Genomic DNA, 22,910 nt, shown 5'->3' with positions numbered 1-22,910 from the left:
CCTCAACATTCCAGTGAGTCTTACTTTCTTCCCATAGACTTTTTTGTGGTTTGGATTTTTGCAAGGAGAGGAAGGTATTTGGAATGCTAGATGATATCACCTTTTCTTCAGACCTGCATTGTCTTAATAACTCATGGTGATAGCAGTCTTTGGTATCCTAAATATTCTATACAGTCTAACTGACAACTGTGCTCATAATCTTTCCCTATATTTATCTTAGGTTTTCATTTTTGCTCACAACTATTATTTCCTAAGGGCATCACCCTAAGTAGTCCATAGCATTGTTTTTTGGCTTTATTTTATATACTCCACAAAGTGGGATGAAGCAGGAAAATCCACTTTTTCTTTTATATCTGTCTTAGCCTTATCTTCATCTTAATTCTATTTTTAATTTATTATCTCCGGGAGATCAGAAACCACACCTTAGCCCTGCAATTCCCTGATAGTGTACATATTGAATCAAAAGTTAACTAAAGTAGCTCTTTATTCAACCTCTCATTAGAGCTAATCTCAAGAATGTTTCCACAAGTCTCCTTTGCCCCTCTCCATCCTTTGCCCCAGTAGGTACTCTTTGATCCAGGAATACTGGGCTCCTGACAATTGCACAAATAAGACGCTCCAGTTCTCAGCTCCAGGTACTCTCTCTGGTTGTTCTCCAGACCTGGAATGCTCTCCCTTTTCTGTTCTGACTACTGACCTCCCTGGCTTCACAGGAAACCATTCTTAACCCCTTTTAATTCTAGTGCCTTCCCTCCATTATTTCCTTTTTATTCTGTGTAGCATGTTACCTATAATCTCTCGTTTCCCTCTTTAAGTGGCAAGCTCCTGAGGGCAGGGAATGTGTTTTGCCTCTTATTGTGTCCCCAGCACTGAGCACATAGTAAGGCACTTAATTTATGTTTATGGACTGATTGCTTCTCGGCAGTTGGCTTTCATTCTTCTCTGGATAGCCTTAAATGTGGACATCTCTGACTCCTGCGCTACTGCAATGTGATGTCTGTGGCCCAGATTCAAACCATTAGGGTATTTTTATTTCAAAGTGACTTGACTTGCCAGCCTGTGAGATGTATGTAGACTAAGGAAGCAAGCACAGGGCAGTATGTTCAATATGATGTATTGTGCCTGCCAAATCATAACTAGCAGCTGTGATGTAGTACACATTGAACTTTTGAACTAGGAGCAAACGCAGGTAGTCATCCACCTCTGTAGAGCCAGTGTAATCCTTTCAAGAATACTAGAGGGCTCCAGATCAAGCAGTCCTGGCCATTTGGGTGGCTAAGGCCAGGGCATCGCTCACTCAGGAGTTCTGAGCCACTTGTGTATCCAAACCAGTGTGGTAACTCACAGGGGCAGGAATGAGAGGGGAAGAAGAAATACCAGATTGTATGGGGTGGACAGACTGACCCAGGTGGAAAAGCAGGTCAAATCTTCCTTGCCAGTCAGTACTGGGATAGAGCCCTTACATGGCCACTGCTTCTTGAGTGAACAAAATAGAGAAACTCAGTCTCAAAAAACAGCAACAAAAATCCAGCAGGAATTACTCTTTGTCACCAATGCCAGTTTTTCCCTGGCATTTACCTTCACTTGCCACCATGCCCCCCAAAGCTAGCTTCTTTACTTTCTCAGTATCAGTTCTCCTACCTGGTCCTCTCCTGTGCTCTTTGACTAAGCTAGCTAGGTGGAAAATGCAAAAGGTAGGTGCTGCCTTAAAGATAACTGACAGTAAACTTCTACATTGTCAGTCTCCTGGAAGAAGATAAATTTACTAATTGGCCCTACTGCTCTCAGCTGCCTTTTTCCCCAATGATTAAAAACTGAGTTAGCCTTCCCATTGTTAGAATGAAGTAGATAGACCTTTGCCCTCTTGTGTACTATTTGCAGTATCCTTGTAAGAAGAGAAAAAATGGGCCAAAACTTAGGACATGTTTTAATCTTGACTGCTGCAGAGACATACCTCTTTTATCAAGTGCTACTTTCCTGTGTTACTTTTGTAGTTGGAGAGACTGTCATAGTCCTTGGGGACAAATAATGTAGCTATAAGCCAGAGTCCTGGTTCTGAAGAACTATTTAAAAGAATTTTATCTTCTACTTTGGTGATAAATGGATCAAGCCAGGCTTTTTTCAGAAGTCTCAAAGAATAGCGAGCATGGTAAGATAGTCAGATTGACTTCAGACTATCACAGGTCAGCTTAAATTGAAATAATTCTAGGTAAAGTTATTAACACAAACCCAAACTCTGTGATCACTTCAGATGCAGATTGGACTGAAACCAAAGAAAGTTATCCATATTTTCTAAAGGAAACTTATTTCTATCCAGAACCAGAGAATATTTTTGATCCTATGAAGGAAATTCCATCTGAGTCCCCACAGGCTGTATAAGCCAATGTCCAAAAGTGTTTCTGCAAGGTTAATTTTCCTCATGCAAGCCTCTGTTGGGTTTTTGAAATCTGTAAGACCTGCATATACCCAAGAACACAAAATGCTGTGGAAGAGGTTAGATTTATATAAACAACAGGGTACTAAAAGGAATGGATAGGGTTTTATAGGACCTTCCCCACTACTGTCACATAGTTAAAATTCTAGCCAAAACTGTCAGTACAGTGTATATTTCTGTAGGATTCTTGACAATATGATTAGTAGATATTGGTGGCCAAAATAACACTGATAACAATAACCAAATTCCTCTACTTGGATAGATTAAAAAGAAGTATAGATCACAGTATAGAAATCATTGTTCTTTTCAGGAGCCAGACACTGAATTTTTCAGAAGTTTAAAAAACTTCATTTTTAGTATATTTTTTCTGAGCAATCGGTCCAAAGCCAGGACAACTCTAGCTAAACTAGAGGCCTATTACAGCCCCACCTGTTTCTGCATGGTCCCAACTAAGAGTGGTTTTTACATTTCTTAATTTTTATTTGAAAATTGAAAAGCTGTTCTTAACTCCTGGAACTGTACAAAAATAGGTGACTGGCTGAATTTGGCCTTTAAGCCATAGGAGGTTTGCCTAAATTAGTCTCTAATTCATTGAGTTCTGCAGGATGGACCATCTGGGTCAGAATGATGATAAGGGCTACCCTTTTGTCTGGGAGTCTCTTTCCAATGATTTTGACCTTGTTCTTTAGTCATCCCTCCCCATCAACTGTAAGGCAAGGACCCCCATTTTATCAGGTCTACTTTCCATGTGTCTTTCCCATATCATACATTCTTCTGCCAGTTTCAGTGTCTGTATTTTGGGGTCATATTCTTTAGGGGACAAGTGCCAAATAAAAATTCATCCTGTTTTTAAGAGCAAGGGACGTTTTGGAAATTTCAGTAAGTTCTATTTTCTGGTCATTTAGCTCATAGAAGTATATTTGTGAGCATAAAAATAAGTCATGCATATATCCCCACATGCCCTTTCTAAGAGAAGTATGGGAGAAAGAAAGCATAGGATGAAACAGGAGACACCTTGGGTCAAATTTTCTTTTTCCCCTTCTCCCCACCAAAAGACAGAATTTGTCTCACTGTCTGAAATGCCTTAGCAACCAAGCTGACGGCAGGCTCACTACCAAACTTCCTTGTCCTATCCCTGGCCTGTTGACTCTGCTTAGTCCTCCCACAGCACCTTGAGGAATGAGCCTCTGCCTTGGACAGGTCAGAGCTGCACTGTGACCACTGTCTAGCACTAGCACCTGGCTCACAAGATTGCAGCCTCAGCCGCACCTGACCTCACCTCAGATCCTTGAAAAGCTGTCTAGAGTCATACCCTGAAGCTAGCACACCTGAGGTGGAGGCTTGTGGGGCCCGTTACAAACACAGCTCCAGTGTCCATAGTGTGAGATGTTCAAGGCGCCTTTATCATCACTGGGCAGGTTGTGTATGTGTTGGCTCCGTTTTATTGAGAAGTGAATGCCTTCCAGAGGGCATTTTCATCGTGGTCTTGGTCTCTTCAGGTCTCAGTACCCTGCCTTGCACTTAGCCATGGGAAGGGATGTATATGTGTGAGGGTGGGGGAGTTTTGAGTTGATACTCCCAGCATCACACAGCTGGTCACTTTCAGAGCTAAGATTTAGCCCCAGGTTTTCTGACCTCCCCCTCTCTCCCATCCAAGTGGCCCCTTGGCAAGACCTAAGGCTGTCTTCCCTGACTTTGACTTGCCAGGGCTGGGGGACTGTTGCATGAGGACAGCAGAAGCCATATTTGTATTTTGGCTTTTTAAGAATTATGAGTCAGTATAGTAGATACCCTTCAAGTATCCTGGGAACTAAGATAAATGGGAAAGCAGAGCGTATTACAGCCTTAGCTTGCTTTCATTCTACTTATCATCATTATTTTGCTGCTGACTCCTTCAAATGTCCTAAACTAGAGATAAGTCAAAGGGACACAGCTGCCTAGGACACAGTAGAAAGTGGGGCTCAATAAGGGACACTTTTAGTATCATTTTTAAAATGGGATTTTTTTAATGCCAGAAAATTCTCCCTGTAGCTTGTAGGTATTTATTTTGTCATAAGTCTCATATTTTAATGAAGGCACAGAGAGCCTCTGGTGGGCTTGATTTTTTTTTCTGAGGCAATTGGGGTTAAGTGACTTGCCCAGGGTCACACAGCCAGGAGGCTGTGTCTGAGTGTCTGAGGCCAGATTTGACTCAGGTCCTCCTGACTTCAAGGCTGGTGCTCTCTCTGTGCCTTCTAGCTGCCTCTACATGGCATGATTTTAAAACCTTACTTAAGATGTGACTTCTCTCCTTAGTGGTTGTAGAAGTCCATGTTTCTAAGATCTAGAAGAGTTTCATGCTTTCAATGATACAATTCCCAGCTTGTGCCCACTCTCTCAGGTATTGCCAGCTGGCAGCTCCCTGGCATGACTGCTTTGGGAGCCCAGAGCACCCCGAGGGCCAGTGATCTTGTACCAAAGGGACCTGGAGACCTGGACTTTAAAAAGTGAAGCTCGGCACTTCCGCACTTTGCGTGCCCTGTACATCTGAGAAAAGTAGCCAGAGGTAGGAGTCGGGGGACTCGGGCTTAATACAGTGCTTGATAGCGTGGGTGGCCTCTCTGCCAAACATTTTCTACAGCCACCCTGCTCTAAAGGAATCTTGGGAAAGATTACAGGCATGTCTAGGTCATGGTTCTTAAAATTCAAAGGAGAAAAGCAAAATGACAAGAATCTCTAAGTCCCCTAACCTGTGACTTTTTACTTTGTAATCCAGTGGGCATGATAAGGATTTAGTGGGGGAAAAGAAAGCAGCTCTTGGGAAATCTGGCTCCAGAGCAGCCGCCCAAGTGAATTTGCTAGAACAAGCCAAGTCTTGGTTTAGCCCTGGCTAATAAAGCTGCCTGCTTTGTTTGGGAAGTTTTTTGATGAGGGAGACCACCCTAACACAAAGACTAGAGCTGCAAGAGAAGGACTAGAGCACAACTGAGCATGCCATGGTAGTAGGAGGGCTGTATCCACTTCTGCTCAAAAGTAGATGATAGCATCTCAAGAGACAGCTTCTTCAGACATGGAGACATATTAAGAGTGCTTGCTGCTGCTTCCCATGGGTTTTCTCTCTCCACTAGGAACCAACACATGACATTTGCAAGGCTCCTAAATTCCCTCTTGATTTTCCAATGGCTGGCTCCTAAAAATTGGGGCACAAGGTAATTACTGAGCTCTGTCAGCCCATCCTGCTAATCCTCAGAAGGAGAAGAGAGGGGAGCAGGGTCGTTCATATTTGGCTCAAAGTATGATACCTATTCTCCTATTTACCTCCTATAACATCCCATCACCAGCAGCTCAGATCCTTAAAGAAGTCAGCTAATTTAAAAATGCTAAAGAGTTTCAATCAGTAAAAGTATCTGAGCCCTTCTACTCTTTGGTGTGGCTTCCTGCTCATTTATCTAGCTCGAGGAGCACAGGGTTCAGAAGAGGCATTGAAGAGATAGCCCACATCTAGAATTTTTCTGCTTTCCATTACCTCTGTCTCCAATGATTGTTGTGATGATGGGATGAGATATTTTAAGTGCTATATAAATGCCAGCTCCCCGATTCCTCTCTACTCCTCAGTCTCCCTTGCTGATTCTTCATCCAGGTCACACCTGCCAAGCATGAGTGTCTCCTGACGCTCTAGTCTGGGCCCTCTGTACTGATGTACACTTTCTCATCAACTCCCATGCATTCACTTAGGGCCTATGCAAATAGTTCCCAGATCTGTATTTCTAAACCCTAGTCTCTCCCCTAAGCTACAATCCTGAATTATCAGCTTGGCTTTTGGACATCTTGAATAGGATGTCCCCTTAGCTTCTCAAACTCATTCCCCAACCTCTTCTCAACTTCCCTGCTCACAACTTTCTCAGTCTCACCCATACTCCCCCATTCTCTCTACTTGCCTACTCATCTCCTTCATGCAGACCTTTTGGCCTGACTATTAAAATATCCTTTTAATAGTCTCCCTGACTCATCTCCCCACACTGTGAATTTTGTGACCACATCCTCCCCTACTCAGCAAGTTCCGGTGACTCCCCCTTACCTCCAGGATCAAAAAGAAACTTCTCAGTTTAGCTCTTCATAACCTTTCCCACTTCCGGTTCCCGCTCCCCTCCTTGAGCTCCCGGTTGCAGCTGGGTGGACCTTCTGCAGCAGGTTCTTTTCCAGGAGGTATCTCCTCCTCTCTGCTTCCCCGGCCTATTTGATGATTCATCTCAGATCTCACCTTTGTGGAAGGCTTCCCTTGGACGATCACCTTCAATTTGCTCTTTGTACTTGTTGAGTGTGCCTCATTATTTATAGAGTGTCTCTCCCACTAGAATGCAAGCTCCTTGAAGACCACGGACTGTTTCTGCCCTTTGTGGGGGGCAGGGATTGTATCCCCAAGCCTTGTGCCTGGCACCTGGAAAACACTCAAATGCTTCTTAACTAGCCTGCTGTTCTAGATATGTCCTTTCCCCTCCCCTCTTCTCTGTCTGTAAAATGGGAATGATAATACTTGGCTACTGACCTGATAGCATAGCTGTGAAGAAAGCGTTTTGTACACCTCAAAATTTTTATGTTTATTACTGTTACAGATTGTATCTCATGACAGAGACTTATTTGAAGCTAAACCTGGAGAGATTCCTAGTTTAAAACCAACTCTCTCTTACAGCATGTTTTAATGGTGGTCAGGGAGCCCCATTTATTCCACCTCCAGTTTTTGCCAAAAGTTTTCTAATCCCTGTGGACTATGCTGTGGAGTTATTTTCTTCCCCTTTTGTCCACTCTGTCACCTGTGCCACCTGGCCACTCCCACCATCTTTCACATTCCATACCCATTGTATCATGTAAAGACATAGGCCAGGTGTCCTCTCCCTTCCATTGTAGTTACACTCCTGCTTGTCATCCCGACACACACCAAAAGAAGGGTGATTAACTGTTTTGGTGCATTAGACCCCTTTGGCAGTCTTTTGAAGCCAATGGAACTCTCCTTAGAATAACATTTTTAAATGCATAAAATATAATATATGGCACTATAAAGGAAACAAATTTATTAAGATAATTTTTTTTCATTTTAAAATTTAAAAAAAATTTAATTTTTGAAAAGCAAAATTTACAGACCCCAGATTAAGAAACCTTCCACCAAATTGTCCCTAGTGCACCTTTTAGGACTGAGCAATTTCTCATTGACAAGGCAGTTCATCACTTTTTCCTGGGGAATTAAGCAAAGGGTTAAATTAGAGAAAGCTACCTAGGCAAAGAGTCTAGGGGAAAGAAATAGGTCAATTCTTTCCCCTTGACTGAATAGAAACTATAAAGATTTATGTTTTCTTTAGAGAAAGGAGAGAGTTACCAGTCTTTTGGCTCACTTTTCTGGAGAGTCAGGAATAAATGGATGGGGAGAGTAGGATTCAAGGGGGGAAGAAGTAGGAGAAGGGGAGGAATAAAAAAGGAGGAGGGAGGGGGAGAAGAAGAAGAGAGTTTCCCCAGCAATATATTGTCTTCTTTGTTTCTCTCTCCCTGGCTTTGTTAGTGATAGACTGAGACTGGAAACTTGGGATGTCTTTGTTTGAAAGTAAATAGGTGCCCATCAATTGGGGAATGGCTGAACAAATTGTGTGGCGGGGATACAGTGGAACAATACTGTGTTGTAAAAATGTGTTGAGGCAAATGAAGAACTTATATGAACTGCTATGTTGATTGAAGTATGCAGAACTAGGAAAACATGCTCAATGACAACAATGATATAAATGAAAACAATCAAATGCAACTAAATTCTGTGTGGTTATTGTGACCAAAGGCCCTGGGACCAGAAACACAGATGAGAAAATGCACCTCCTTCCCTTTGTTGGAATTTTGCAACATTCTCACCTTTGATTGTTGTGGGGTAGTTTTTTTATTTACATTATTATAGTCATTGTGTATATTGTTTTCTAGACTTTCCTAACTTTGCTCTGCCTTAGTTTATGTAAGTATCCATGCCTCCTGATACTCAACTTCATCATTTCTTGCAGCACAATAATATTCATTACATTCACATATTGCGATTTGGTTAGCTTCTCCCCAATTGATGAGCATCTCCTTTGTTCTCTCTTCTTTAGAGAGGTAGGGAAGAAAATAAGGATGTTTAAGTTTGCTGATTTTTTTTTCTTTTTAAACCTTTATTATGTTATTAAATATTGTATTAATATATTATTATTTGTAAGGGACACTTTATTATGATAATGTGGGTGCAGGGATATATACATACATATAAATATATAAAAACATTTAAAACTTTTTTTAAATAAAGAAGTCAATCCTCCATGACTTAAAAAAAAAAAATTGTAATGGAAGTAATTAGGAAAATTTCCTTGATCCTATTTGAAAATTTCATTTTGGTTCTTTTTTGGTTCCTGGTGAAACATCCCGAGATTACATGGGCAGAAATGAGAGTATTCAGACAGCTGCTGTGGAAGACACATGGGCTTCCTTGGGAGTTGGAGTTTTAAGTCTTTCCTGTGGGAATCTCCTATCATGAGCTCTCTATAGCAAGATACTAAGACTTGAAGTCATTTCCAGCCCACTTCCCATGAAAAACTTTTGCATTTATTGAAAGTTGTCATTGCCATTTTTGAGAAATTGGGATCCACTCAGGATGTTTGATCAGGTACGAAAGGAAAGGGGCCCATAAGCTGAAAAACAGAGGGAGCACCGCTGTAGAAGTCGTTTTACTGATCCCACTGACGACTGTTCAGAGAAGGGGGCTCGGAGGGCTCCAGGTGATTTGGGCTGCAGATGCCAAGAGGTTGTTTAGACAGGAGCATGGGCCAACTCTGAAGAGATCCCATTGTGCCACTGCAGTGAGAATTGTCACTAACAGCGACAGCTTCTTCTAACAAGGATTGGGTTAAGGGATCAAAGGGAGAGACAACTGAACGGAGCCGGCCAACTCTTAAATGAAGATAGAGCACAGCTTGTCCTGGGACTGGCAGAAGTGAGAGGAGTCCCAGCTTGTGTGTTCCCAGGAGGCCCTGGGCTTCTGCCTGCCCGTCATGTGCTCCACGCCATCTCTCTCGATGTGCTCTTGTCCCTAAGTCCCAGCTGCCTGAGCCCCCTCATCATCTTAGTGGCCCTGGTTCAAGCCCCAGGCTGGTCCTTTGCAGATAGGCCTGTGGCTTGTGCCCTCCACACTGTTGAGGGGAGTGGGCGGCACAGTGAGTGAGGGGCTGGCCTGGGAGCGAGCCAGACTCCAGCCCCTCCCACTGGGGGACCCTGGCACTTAACGTTTTGATGGCTCAGTTTCTTCTTTTGTGAAAAGCCTCCCAGAGTGGCTGTGAGGATCAGATTGCTAGCCTTGTGCTGTGTCGGTGAGTGCTGCCCCAGGGACTCTGTCTCAGATAAAATCAAGATGCCCCAGACTAGAGGAAGGAAAACATTCACCTGGATTCCCCTCAGTTCCCTGCTAGGCAGGTTAAAATGCTGGGCACTGAAAACCCCCAGAGGGCGATAGGGGAGCCCAGTGGTCCTCTGCTCAAGTCACACAGGAGGCTGCCCTGCCCCCCGAGGTGAGAAGCAGCCTCCCCCTGGGCTCAACCTTTCTCTGCCGCAGTGCCCTTCTCCAGAGGAGGAACAGCCCCCCAGGCCTTGTGCTAATCCTGCTTCCACTCCTCCTTGGCTTCCCTCAGCTTCTTTCACCCCCGCTGCTTCTGGTGTGTTTGGTAAGTGCCTGGGATGTGCCATTGTGTGTCCCACCCCCACCCCTCTGGTATATCGGGTGTGCCCCGGCTAGTGAGAATCCACCCTGGCTGAGACCCCGCCTCTTGGTAGTCTCCACTACGCGGACTTTAATTCCACATTTGTTTGGGGGATTTTCCTCTCTGTGTTCCACATTTGGCAGGGGCTGGAGGTTGTAAAACAGGTACAAGTTGTGCAAAATGGCCTCCAGGTCCCTTCCAGCTCCAGGGTTCACCCCGGTGTGGGACTCAGCCCCAGCGTGCCCTGCCGCAGCAGGCCTGCTAGGAGCAGCGTGCTTGGGTGTTCCGTCATTACTGACTGACCTCTCTCGTTCCCCAGCCTTTGCCATCATGATTATCCTGGCATTGATCCGTATTGGACACGGGCAAGGAGAGGGGCATCCGCCCATAGCAGACTTCTCTGGAATCCGCAACCTCTTTGGGGTGTGCGTCTACTCCTTCATGTGCCAGCACTCGCTGCCCTCCCTCATCACGCCCATCTCCTCCAAGAAGCACATCACCCAGCTGGTGCTGCTGGACTACGTGCTGATCCTGGCCTTCTACAGCCTCCTTTCCTTCACAGCCATCTTCTGCTTCCACAGTGACAGGCTCATGGACATGTACACCCTCAACTTCACGGGCTGCGACGTAGTGCGCCTGGTTGTGATCCGCTTCTTCCTGGGCCTCTTCCCTGTATTCACCATCAGCACCAATTTTCCCATCATTGCCGTGACTCTTCGAAACAACTGGAAGACGCTGTTCCACCGGGAGGGAGAGATGTACCCGTGGGTGGTAGACCGAGTTGTGTTTCCTATCATCACCTTGGTACCCCCCATCCTTGTGGCCTTCTGTACCCACGACCTGGAGTCCCTGGTGGGAATCACAGGCGCCTATGCCGGCAATGGAATCCAGTACGTCATCCCTGCCTTTCTGGTGTACTACAGCCGGAAAGACACAAAGCTTGTTTTTGGCTCTGGGACAATCAACAAGCACAAGTCCCCTTTCCGAAGTACCTTCTGGGTGGGCTTTGTGCTGGTCTGGGCTTTTTCCTGCTTCCTTTTTGTCACAGCCAACATAATCCTGAGTGAGACGAAGCTTTGACTGTGGGAACGTTTCCCAACACCCGGCTCCTTTCTGCAGGATTGCAGGCCTCCCTTCGTCCTCCATCTTATGGCCCCCATTCTTCCACCATAGGGCAGACGTTGCCAGTAATCAGGTCTGATGGCTGTTAGGAGGCCCATTACCTCTCCAGGACTCCATCAGAGATGGACCGCTGAATCCCCTGCGTGGCACCCCAGGTGAAATTTGGAAGCAGTGCCGGCACTGTGACATCCTATTTCTACTGGACCCGATGGGTGCCTCCCTCTATTCCCCCCCACTTAGGCTGGGGGAAAACCTAGGTCTTTGCTGTAGGAGATCTGTGGCAGAGGCCCTCTTGCCTGCTTCTCCCCTTGCCCAGGACATGTCTTGCTTCCCGAGCTACTAAGAAACCAATCTAGTGAAAGCACATGTCACTTTTGCCTTAGCGTAATGGGAAGCCAGCAGGGCCTGGAACTACAAGGACACAGGAGGGATGGTGAGCCGCAAGGGTCCTGAGCCCCTGCTGTGGATGCTCAGGAGAGATCAGGCCGCTCAATACCGACCTAGTTCTAGATCATGTCTAGCCTGAGTGTTCCCTAGGAGAGGAGGTAAAAGGGCCCTTTCATCTTTTCCACTTCTCACAGGGGATTAATGAGAAAGGGCTAGAAAGAGAAGGGATCTGAATCTTCACCGCAGAGGATGCTGGGTGAAGAAGACACTGTATTCCCCCACAGAGCCAGGATGTTGTGTGGCAGCCCATGCCAGTGCCCTGAGCGAGGTATCATGGCATTAGAATGAGCATCAATCAGGGGCAGCTAGGTGGCACAGTGGTAGAGCCCCAGCCCTGAAATCAGGAGGATCCAAGTTCAAATCTGGCCTTAGACACTTAACACTTCCTGGCTGTGTGACCCTGGGCAAGTCACTTAACCCTATTGCCTCAGCAAAAAAAAAAGGGGGGGGGGATGGGCATCACCTCAGACAGATTGGTGCCTTTGGTCACTTTTGGGGTGACCCTTGACACATCTAGCAGTGGAAATCCCAGCTTCCAGGAAGACATAGTGGCCCTTGGAGATCTGGCTGAGGTTGGATTAAGTGAGAAACAACTGAGCAATCAATAGCCAGCCACCTGATGCATCCTCAGTCATCTGGGAGGAAACCCCACATACCCTCCCCTAGCACCCCTCTCCCTCAGAGGAATTCTGAGCCCTTTGCTGGGCTGTTCTGAAATGAAGCTTCATCCGTTCCATGACTGCAGCCCATCCTCACTGCTTTTCACCTCCGACTCACTCCTTTGAGCCCTCCTGGTGCGTGCCCTGTCATTTTCACATGGACTATAATGAACTTTGCGTCAAATGTGCCTTCTGCAGCATCAGGGCCTGGGTCCCTCCTGCTGAGATACAGGAGGGCCCAGATTATTCTCATACTATTCCATGTTCTCTGTGTCCCTGTAGGCTTAGGAGCAGTCAAATGTAGAAAATGGGGTTCCCTTGGGAGAGGGGAGGCTTCCCTAAGGTTGGTCCTGTTCCCCTCCCTGCAACACACCTAATTTCAGTGCCTTGCTCAGCACCTTTTATTTCTCCTCACCTGCATCCCACACATTTCCCTATCAGGAAAATATCCAGTCCTAGAGGGTAGAGATGATCTGTAGAAGACTCCTGCCTGAGGACTGGGGGGCATAGGATGAGAAAAGGAGCATTGCCTTAAGCATGAAGCCTGGGTCCTCGGAAGCGGGCACACCCCCACTGTTAGGTCCCATGCCGCCTGAACCCAGCAGGGTGCTTTTGAGAATTAGATTGTCTTAATTGGACATCATCTTCTTCCAATCCATCACCTTGCATTTTGTCTCACAGCTCATCATTATGTGTAATTATTTTCCAACTAAATGAAAAATAAAAGCCCCTTCCCCATCTGCCTGTGTGGTTACTCCCTGTGCTATCTCTGGCTGACACTTGAAAATGGGGAGGAGGGATCTGTACCCTCATTGACAGAAATAATGTTATTGGACCATCCTGCGTCCCAGATCTCCCCAGTCGTTTGCTAAAACTTCAAAACATCTGTACTCCCCCTTTCTAGTTCTATTCCCTCACCAGTGACACAATTAAGCCATCTCACTGTTTCGGGGTTCCAGAGTTGGTACTGGCAAATAACACTATAAGGCAGGGTCTGATGGCTTAAACTATAGAGGTTTTGCCGTCACCGCGCAATGTTCCCGAGCTTCACTTCAGACTCAGACACCAGCATCTCCAGGTGGGGAAGGAGTTGGCGTAGTTGTGACAATGCTGGGCCGGGAAGCTGCCTAATAATACTCAGCTGTCTGATTTGCTGCTCTGGAGAAAAAACAAACACAAGCATCCACCTCATTTCCCAAGGTACCCTCCAAAGGAACTCAAGGCTGTCCTTTCCCTTTGCCCCCAAGAACTGTGAACCCCAACTGAGATTTTCAGAAGACAGGTTGACTAGGGTTGGGGGCCAGATGAGTCGCCAAAGCAGAATAAGATCCTGTACAAAGGCCCCTTTGTGAGTCTGGCCCAGACTTCCTGGGACTGCCTCCCACTGGGGCGAGTCTTGTGCCCATCTGCATCCCTGAAGGAGGCTGAAGGGAGGGATGTGGAGAGCAGATCAGTCATCCCCTCCTCCTGCACTCGGATGCCCAATCCTGTGAGGGGTGAGCTCCTTTTACCAATAACTCCAGGGCTGGAGGGGCAGCTCCAGGCTTATTGGATGGCACAGATGGCTGGTAACAGAAGAGGATGGACACCGCTGAGTGATGGAAGGTGGGCAAAGGGCACCTCGCCAGGCCCACAGCCACACAGCTGTTCTCGCAGTGTGGATGCCAAGAGCAGCCTTAGCAACAGGCGGAGACAAAGTCAGAGTGGAAGTGAGGACAGTTTCTTCTCCCAGACCCCGCAGGAACCTCAGCCCCAGTCAGCAGCTGAAGACGGCCCCAGGGCACGCGGGGATGGGGATTCTGCTCTGAAGCATCCTAGAGACTGAGGCAGAGAGAGACCCCTGAGCTCGGGCAGCCAAGCCCGCGGGGTCCTTGGACAGCCTGCTCCCGCCACCTCCCAGCTTCCCCAGCTCTGTGCATTGCTCCGGCCTCTTGTGTACCCCACACCCACTACGTGCTATGGACTGGGCTAAAGACTGTAGACTTCAGTCCCACCAGCCCCGGGAAGTAAATGCCCTCGCCATCCTCATTCTTATAGTTGAGGAAAAACACAGCTTGCAGAGGTCAGGTCTTGCCCAAGGTCACAGCTTGTAAGTCACTGAGCCTGCCCTCCAAGTCTGGCCATCCTGATCCCAGTGCCCCGGCTGCCCCTGTGGGCCGTGCCATTTTTTGTTTGGCAGTTCCAGCTTTTACTGTGGTGCCTGACATACGAAGACTTAATAAATGCTTATTGGTTGATAGCAAATTAATTTCATAGCCCTGGAGCCAGGGATTTCTCCCCAAGACATCTAATTTACTAAATGAGGTGATTTCATGTGGCTTAAGGAGGTACAGGGACCTGCTAGAACCTTAATCCAACCATCTACTTTCTGTCTGTGCCTCTCTGGACACTTCAGACTCTCCTAAGGTCTGAAGATCCTTTTATTACCCCCGTCCTTGCTCCCCTGAGGAATAGAGGGGAAGACTGCTGCTGCTTCTCTGGCATCTGATGGAAAGCCAATTGGGAATGAGCTTTTCCTGAAGATCTTTCTTAATAATAATAATTATTATATTAATATAAATCATAAATATTAATAATAATATAATACCATCAGTCCCTACTTGTCTAAGGTTTATAGGAAGTCCAGACTGGAAGGAAAGATTCAGCTGGCCTCTCAGCAAGAAAGAACTTATTTTATAGTGGCTTTGATACTCTGTCTACCATCAACTCTGGGGCACTGTCCCTTCACCCTCCAGAATGGCTTTTCTCTCTCCTTCTTGTGAAGGAGCCTTTGCCCTGGTCTCTCGGAGAGGCCTGGGGACCCACTGCACCCTGTTACCCTGTGATCCTGGGGCAAACCAGCCCTGCACCCCCCTCCTCCCCTTCGGTGCCCCCGAAGCCTTATTCCCAGAATCTGACCTCGTGCCCCCTGACTCCCAAATCCAGCCCTCTTTCCAATAGGGAACGACTTAAGGGCTTTCTGGGGCCCTGGGCAAGCACAGACGCCTTCCCGCTGCTTCCTCCCCTCCCAGGAACCATCCATCCATCACCACAGCCGATCCCTGTGCCGAGCACCATTTGTCATGTCGGACCCCAGGGCGGGCCGGAGCAGGGCCTGAATACCAAGCGACTTCTCCCCGGTGGCCAGACCACAGCTGTTCAGATTCTTGTTCCCAAAGGATCGCCTTAACATCTCAGCTCCAGGTCTCTGCCAGTTCCTTCCCCAACCTTCCCAATCCCCGACAGCACGGCGCCGTTCAAACAGCGCTTGGCTGGGAGGAGGGAGAGCTGGATTCTTGTCCCGGCACCGCCATTGGGCAGATTCCCCCCTTTGCAAAATGAGGTCAGGTGCAAAAGTTCTAGCTTCTTCCAGGTGGCTCCCTAGGCAGCCATCCAGCTAATGGGTCCCACGGGTCCTAGGGGAGAATCCGCACCCTTTCAGCCAGAAAGGGTCTGAGCCTTTGGAGGTCTCTGCTCCTCTGGCCGTCCCTCAAGCCCTCCTCCCAAAACCTCTTTGTGCAGATTTCCTAAACTGTTGACTTGGGAGAGAGGACATGATGCGATGGAAAAAGAGGCGGTCAGGGAGTCGGTAGATCTGGATTTAAGTCCTAGCTTTGCCATGTAGAGCTTTGGGTCAGCTCCCCAGCTTCAGTTTCCTTTTCTGTAAAAAGAAACATGACCCTCCAGTCCTAAATCTGTGTTCCTGTAACTATAATCCATTCCTTGTTCTCTGTCAACCAAGCCCCTGTGGAACAGGCAGAGCCAGCGCAGCCTAAACAAGTGGCTAGTTGGGGTATAATTTGGTGCTTTTAAGCAGGTTCCCCAATCTGCATCACTCCCTATAAGATGGGGGAGGGGGCTGGACATGGCTGTGTGAGAAGGACACATAAAGATGGAGGGGGTTTCTGGCACCCGTAACTCCTCCAGACCCTAAGCAACATGTCCCTTTGCCTGTGGTCCCTGCAGCACAAGGATGGGGGTGTGGGAGGGCCCAAAGTGACCGAGGGAATAGTCAGGGGGAAGGAGGGAGAAAAGCTCAAAGTTATGCAGCGAGCAAGCTGGGAACATCTTAGGAGAGTCTAAACCCGCGTTTTCCTAGGCTGTGACAGCCCACCCTAGTGAAAGGAAATGAAGCCTCGGGTAAGCAAGGGTAGCTCCCAAGCTCTGCTCTTTCCAACTAGCCTCCCTTCTCCCATGACCACATGTCCCACCTGGAGGAGAACCCCAAAACATTCCCTTAAAAAATCTTTACTCAGCCTCGACCCCATTACCTAACTTTGCATGATGTACAAATTACTTGCCATGTTAGAAGCACCATAAGGCAGTGGCTAAGCTCTGAGCCCCTGGTCTGAGGGGACTGAGCCCTCCCTTAGACATTCAACTAGTTGTGTGATCCTAGTTGTTTAACCTCCCAGCTGTTTCCTCCCCTACACACACATACTCACACACACACACACACACACACACACACACACACAGAGGCTCTCTCTCATCTCTGTCTCTCTTTCTATTTCTCTTTGTCTCTCTTTTCCTTCCTCTCTCTGTCTCTCTCTCTCTGTCTCTCTCTCTCTCTGTCTCTCTCTCTCTCTCTCTTTCTCTCTCTCTCTCTGTCTCTCTCTCTGTGTGTCTCTGTCTCTGTCTCTCTGTGTGTCTCTCTGTCGCTGTCTCTCTCTCTGTCTCTCTGTGTCTCTCTCTCTGTGTGTCTCTGTCTCTATCTGTGTCTCTGTCTCTGTCTCTGTCTCTGTCTCTCTCTGTCTCTCTCTGTGTCTCTCTGTCTCTCTCTCTGTCTCTGTCTCTCTCTGTCTCTCTCCCATTTCTTTTTCTCTCTCTCCTCCTCTCTTTCCTTCCCCATCCTTTTCTCTTTCTCTTCCTCTCCCACCACCGTCCCCAGTGGCCAAGGTCAACTGGGAAAAAAAAGTAAGGCAAGAGAATCAGCCTCCATCAAGGTTCTCTTCAGCAAGACGCTCCTCACCCTAAGGGGCACTTTTTCCTGCAAGGAGACCCCAGCTACCAGAACCACGGCCTGGTGGCACACCTGAGCTTGCTTTTGATGCCATGAGGATACACACGGCTTAAAGCATGGGAAAAGACTTTGTGATCTCTATCTCTGAAAGGCACAGAAGGCAAGCAGGGGCCAGTCTTTCTCAAAACTATGTTTAATAACCCAGAGTCTGATGGAGAAAAAACTTCTGGCTGGGAGAGAAAACTCTTCCCATGGTCCTCTCTCTGCCTCCAGGCGCTCTCATCCCCAAGTCCAGTCGAGGAGCCAGACCAGGCCCAACTGCCTAATAATCGGAATCCCAGAAGCCCCCGCTGGGGGCAGAGAATGGAAAGATGGAAGACAAGAAGAAAGCTCCTCGCTGACCCCCTCCTCCAGGGTCAGAGATCAGCAGAGTCACGGGGATGGCCGTGGAAGACATGGGTCTGCGGTCTATGTAACACTACTCGGGGCAGAGTCTGGGATGAGGGCTAGGTGCCCCTTGGGAGCCCGCTGGCCCCTGACTGGGACAGACCCAGCAGGAGAATCCATCCCGCCTCCCGCCCGCTCTTCAGCTGAGATCCCCAGCAGGACCACCAGGTGGTGGGAGGTGAGGGAGCCCACCTCGTTCACACCTCTGATTCTAGGCTGGAGACTCGCCTCCAGCTGCAGGGCCCCAGGGGACTGTGTGTCCTGCAGGCTGTGGGCCCGGCCTCCCTCAGCTCCCCCCACCCCCCGCTATCCCTGTAGCTGGCGCCCAGCCCCCCCAAAGTCCTGCCCCTGTGCTTTCGAGGTCCCCAGGTCTCAGTGCTCCAGGGGGCCTGGCCGGCACAGGACGGGGAATGTGGACACAAAGGCCCCCAGTAGAGCGGCAGAGGGGCGCAGGCGTTGAGATAGTACTGTCTCTGCAGCACACTGGGGGGCCCAGAAGGCGCTGCTTCCTGGCACGCCTCCCTGTAGGAGGGCAGCCGAAGGGACTGGGCCTGGGCCAAGCGCTTCCAGGCCCCCCGGGGGTCCGCACCAGAGCGCGCAGGGCTCCCTCTCGCCTGAGCAGCCTGGGAAGGGCACAGGGTGGGCATCGAGGCTGCCGGAGGGCACGGGCCGGGCGCGGAGCAGTACTCGGCCATCGACCTTGGCCAAGAGCCCTGGCGCAGGCAGTGCCCGCGGGACCAGGCCGCGCGCAGGAGAGCCTCCCGTCGAGCCAGCTGGTCGGGCCCCAGCAGAGGCAGGTCCTCGGGTTCAGAGGGCTCTGGGAAAAGCGGGAGGAAGGGGCGGCCCGTCCGGTCTGCCCAGAGCAAGGATCCGTGGGTGCAGGGAGCAGCCGGGAATGGGCACTCAGGAGGGTGGCACCCACCTGAGCCTGAGAACAGCCTGCCTCCGCGTCCTGGTCCCATCCGTCGGGGGGAGCTCTTGCCGGGACACCCAGGCACGGGGGGGATGTCGGGCAGGGGCAAGGGGGCTGAAGCGAGGACCTTCCGAACCACCAGGTCCCCCGAGCCAGCCTGGCCTTTGTGGCCAGGGTCTCGGGGCCCTCCCCGGGGGCCCGGGGGCCACGCGTTCTGGGCTCGGGCGGCCCTGCCCGGCAGGCTCAGCGTCCCGCTTTGCAGCAGCAGTTGAGGGTTTCGAAGAGAAAAGGTGGAGGGTGGAGGCTCGCAGTGGCTGCCCCAGCTCTCGATGGTACGGGTGGCACAGTCCAGGGAACTCCCCACGCCCGCTGTATTCACCATTTTCTTTGCCGCTTGGAGCATCTTCAACACATTGGCCTGAGCGGAGCCGGCTGTCAAGTCTGGGCTGGGCGCCCTTGTGGGGCTACCGAGGCTCTGTACCCCGCTGAAGCAGCTGTAGATCCCCTGAGCCAGAAAGGAGGGAGAAGGGGGCCATGGGCACCAGAGCCAGGGAGCACCCCCCCCGTCCGGCCCGGGGGGTCCCTGAGCCCAGCCCAGCTCCGAGGGGAGAGCCGGATCCCACAAGTACCTACCCTGCTAAAGGCCAGCAGGAAATCCAGCCTCGGGGTCTGGGGCACAGAATGCCGGAGCTTCCAAAAGACCAGGTGCTCCCAGGCAAAGACAAGCAGGGCCAGCCCCATGGCCACCAGGAGCATGTAGAAGACGCCCGCCATGTTGTCGATGTCCAGCTTGCTGCTCATCACCTCATTCTTCTCGTTCTGGCAGATCCCCGACAGCCACACTGTTTCCAGCTTTTGGGTCTCCCCTGGAGGACAGAACAAAGCTAGGGCCCTCCACCTGTCTACCCAACCCAACATGGCAGGGAGAGGGGCGGAGCAGAGAATGGGGAGCGATGAATTAGGAATCCCAGAATTTCAGGGCTTAGAAATAGCTGGAGCAACCTGAGCCTCTAAAGCAGACCTAACCCCTCCAGAGGCAGCCATTCTACTTTCAGAGAGCTCTAATTGATACCAAGCCAAAATTTTAAATTTGTCTCTGCAATTTCCACCCATCGATCTTGCCTTCTGGGGCTAAACAAAACACATTTAATCTCTAGTTCATGGTTAACATTCTTCAAGAACTTGAAGACAGTCATCACATACACCCTATTTCCTAAAGTCCGGGGTAAACATCCCCCAGTGAAATTTAACCAACCTCAACTGCGGTAAATTCACAATCCTTCCGAATGCTGGGGAGGGAGCTGGCCATGGTACCTGCCTGCTGCCATCCTTGCGCTCAGGAGTTGGGAGATGTAGCAGGGACAAAGCCGATTATTAGTGCCTGCACTCATCCTGGCACCAAGGGGGTAAGGCTTCCGGGGTGGGGGCCCATGATGCTTCCTAAGGAGGGGCAAACTCGCCCAGCCCAGGGACCGAGCAGATCAAGGCTCTCCTGCCCTCAGCACGCAAATAGGAGTGATGCACATCTAGCCTCCGTGAGACAGAGAGACCAGTTCTCAAAAACAAACTCCAGTCAAAGAGAAGAAAAGAATCTAACAAAACCTCCCCAAAGTGCTCGACTGTTCAAGAAATAGTGTTTCATCACCCCCAGAAATGGATTGTCTGATCATTTATAAACAGTGGGTGATTCCTCAAGTCTGAATCTTTCACTGACCTAGAAAGGCAGCCTGGGACTTCCAGGGACAGTTTCCCCTGGGCTCCCATTGAGGAACCACAGATAATCCACAGAAGTGAAGAACCATGAGGTGGCCATCATGTGGAAGTTGCCATCTTTTCCTAGAGAGGTCAGCCCATAGGCAGAGGACAGAAGCACGGAGGTTGGAGCTAGATGGAAGAGGGGGCATCCAGGGACCAGGCTCCCTCACCCTTTTACTCCCACACTGTTTCATAGGATCTTAATCTTTCTTCTTGTGAAGGACCCTTTGGGCAACGTAGGAAAGCCCTTGTCAGAATTTTAAAAATTATTCGTAATTGAAGGAAATACTAAATTTCAGTTAGAGGTTGATGAAAATAAAATTGGTAATTTTTTTTCCTATTCAAGTTCACTGGCCCCTGAAGTCTATCTATAGACCTTGAATCCTCTTAAGGGTTTTAGAGGGTTTAGGAGTTAAGGACCCTCTCTCCCCCTTAGAGAGCCCCATGTCTCTCCAGGTCCTTTCCTGTCTTCATCCTTCCCTCTCCACCTACCATCCTTCCCTGCTGCCGGTCTCCCATGGACCCTAGAATCTCATGGCTTAGCTGGTGCCCATGAGGTGGCAAACCAGCAGCGTCAGCCTGTGGGCGGCTGTCAACTAGCCACAGGCCCAGTGACCCGTGGGGCTAGAAGCCCCCAGCACAACCCACCGTCCCCCAGGAACTGCAGGAGCGCCAGATCAATGGCCCGTTTCCAGCGGGAGTCCTTCTGCAAAGCGATGCCGTAGCCCGTGGTGGCAAAGACCTTGCCCGACCCAATGGTCACCAGCTTGCAGCCCTCATCCTTGCCCGCCATATAGTTGAGAACAGCAGCATCGTAGATAAAGGCGTCCAGCTTCCTAGAGCCAGGCAGAACCCTCGGTGCCAGAAATGGGCACCAAAGGGGGAGGGATATCAGCCAGGTGGACACTGGCTGGAGAATGCCAGGAAAGGAGCAGGCCCTGTATAAATAGGATGCATTCCTTCCCCTACCCCCACCCCGCTGTTCTTTCTTATATCCCAGGGAATAAATCTCTGCACACACCCCCACCCCCACCCCAGGAGTCTCACAGGCAACTCAGGTGGGGATTCCTCAACCCTCCCCCATTGGGGCATCTCAAGAGACCAAAAAGGGGGAAGAACTAAGGCTGACTGAGTGGAAAACAGATCCCCTGGGATCTACTCCTAGGGAACAGAGGGTCAGGTGCCAGCCTGGGGGAAGGGCTGAGGCGTGGAGGAGCCAGGAAGGCCCGGTGACCTACCCCATCTTGAGGCTGGTGAGTGCATCCTCCACTGAGCGCTGGTTAAACTTGACCATGTGGCTGTGCATGTCCCGGTAGTTGCTCCTGATGTTTCGCTCTGTGCTGCCATTGGGCACCGTGCCAAAGCGGAACGGAGGGTACTGCTCCTGGGGCCGCTGAAACTTCAAGGGAGAAGCCAGAAATCCATGCCCTGAAGGACCCCTCCCCCAAAGCTCTTGCCCACCAGCTGCAGCTCCCTTTTTCTGTCACCCTCTTCCTCTATCCTGCCTCCGGGAGAGGGTCAGAAACTGAGTCACACTGGCCAGATCCCACTGGTACAGCCCCTTTGCCCGTGCTCTATCACCTAATGTATCTATATAGCATACATAGATATACATATGTGTGTTTTACATATATAAGATATATATATAACATATTCACATTATATATAGATATCAATAGATAGATAGATGAGAGAGAGAGAGAGAGAGAGGTGATGGATATAACATATATCTATATGCCCGACTGGATGTCTCCCAGTGGCTGACCCTCTTGGTAAGAAGCCCCCTTAACAATGAGAAGACAGCATGAGTTGGGGCTGGGGGATGGAGACAGCAGCTCAGCTCCCCGATTCAGATTCCCAACTGTTCCCCTCCCAGACTTTCTTGCCTTTTACCCTAATCCTATTTCCCCTCTCTCTTTTGAGCCCCACACCCCACTTCCCCTCTGCCCTGTGTCAGGTCCCTCACCTTCTTGTCACTGAGGCCGGACACGGTGTCAATGTACTGCTCCTGAATCATAAAGGCAGCCAGGTTGGCCGTGTAGCTGGCCAGGAAGATGACGGCAAAGAAGGCCCAGACAAGCACCATGATCTTGCTGGTAGTACCCCGGGGGTTCTCAATGGGCACGGAATTGTTGAAGACCAAAGCCCACAGCAGCCAGACAGATTTGCCAATAGTGAAGGAGGGACCCCCAGTCTCTGTGTGAAGGAGGAGAAAGGGTGAGAGGGCAGTGGAATGGGGGACAAACACGACCTCCCGCTGCCTCTTCTACATCCTTCCCCCATTCCCCAAAACCAGAAAACCTCAAAAATTACAGCTTTGGGCTGTTTTGGGTTTTGTTACTTTTTTTTATTTTGGGGAAGGAGCAGGTTTGTAGAAAACAGATTCATAGAATTATGAGACTTATTGCTGGGAAAGACTATAAGATCAGCCCCCTCAATTTGCAGATAGATTTTAGGC

General features: G+C 49.5%; 2 protein-coding genes across 4 annotated transcripts in view; one reads left to right on the top strand and one right to left on the bottom strand.

Annotated features, from left to right (window-relative positions):
- TMEM104 (transmembrane protein 104) overlaps nt 1-13,135 on the top strand; it is a 73,307-nt gene extending 60,172 nt beyond the window's left edge. For both annotated transcript variants that reach the window (XM_051995159.1, XM_051995158.1), the window contains exon 10: nt 10,487-13,135. In XM_051995159.1, the coding sequence (XP_051851119.1) occupies nt 10,487-11,247 (761 nt within the window). In that variant the 3' untranslated portion in view covers nt 11,248-13,135. The remainder of the gene's footprint in view (nt 1-10,486) is intronic.
- Nucleotides 13,136-17,514: 4,379 nt separating this feature from the next.
- The window catches only part of GRIN2C (glutamate ionotropic receptor NMDA type subunit 2C), a 29,345-nt gene continuing 23,949 nt past the window's right edge, over nt 17,515-22,910 (bottom strand). For both annotated transcript variants that reach the window (XM_051995157.1, XM_051995156.1), the window contains 5 exons: nt 22,419-22,648; nt 21,691-21,851; nt 21,101-21,288; nt 19,331-19,563; nt 17,515-19,202 (listed from right to left, as the gene is read on the bottom strand). In XM_051995157.1, coding sequence (XP_051851117.1) covers nt 17,982-19,202; nt 19,331-19,563; nt 21,101-21,288; nt 21,691-21,851; nt 22,419-22,648 — 2,033 coding nt within the window. In that variant the 3' untranslated portion in view covers nt 17,515-17,981. The remainder of the gene's footprint in view (nt 19,203-19,330; nt 19,564-21,100; nt 21,289-21,690; nt 21,852-22,418; nt 22,649-22,910) is intronic.

The sequence above is a fragment of the Antechinus flavipes genome, chromosome 4, assembly GCF_016432865.1.
Source record: "Antechinus flavipes isolate AdamAnt ecotype Samford, QLD, Australia chromosome 4, AdamAnt_v2, whole genome shotgun sequence".
Classification (NCBI taxonomy): domain Eukaryota; kingdom Metazoa; phylum Chordata; class Mammalia; order Dasyuromorphia; family Dasyuridae; genus Antechinus; species Antechinus flavipes.
This window is presented reverse-complemented; position numbering and strand designations above follow the sequence as displayed.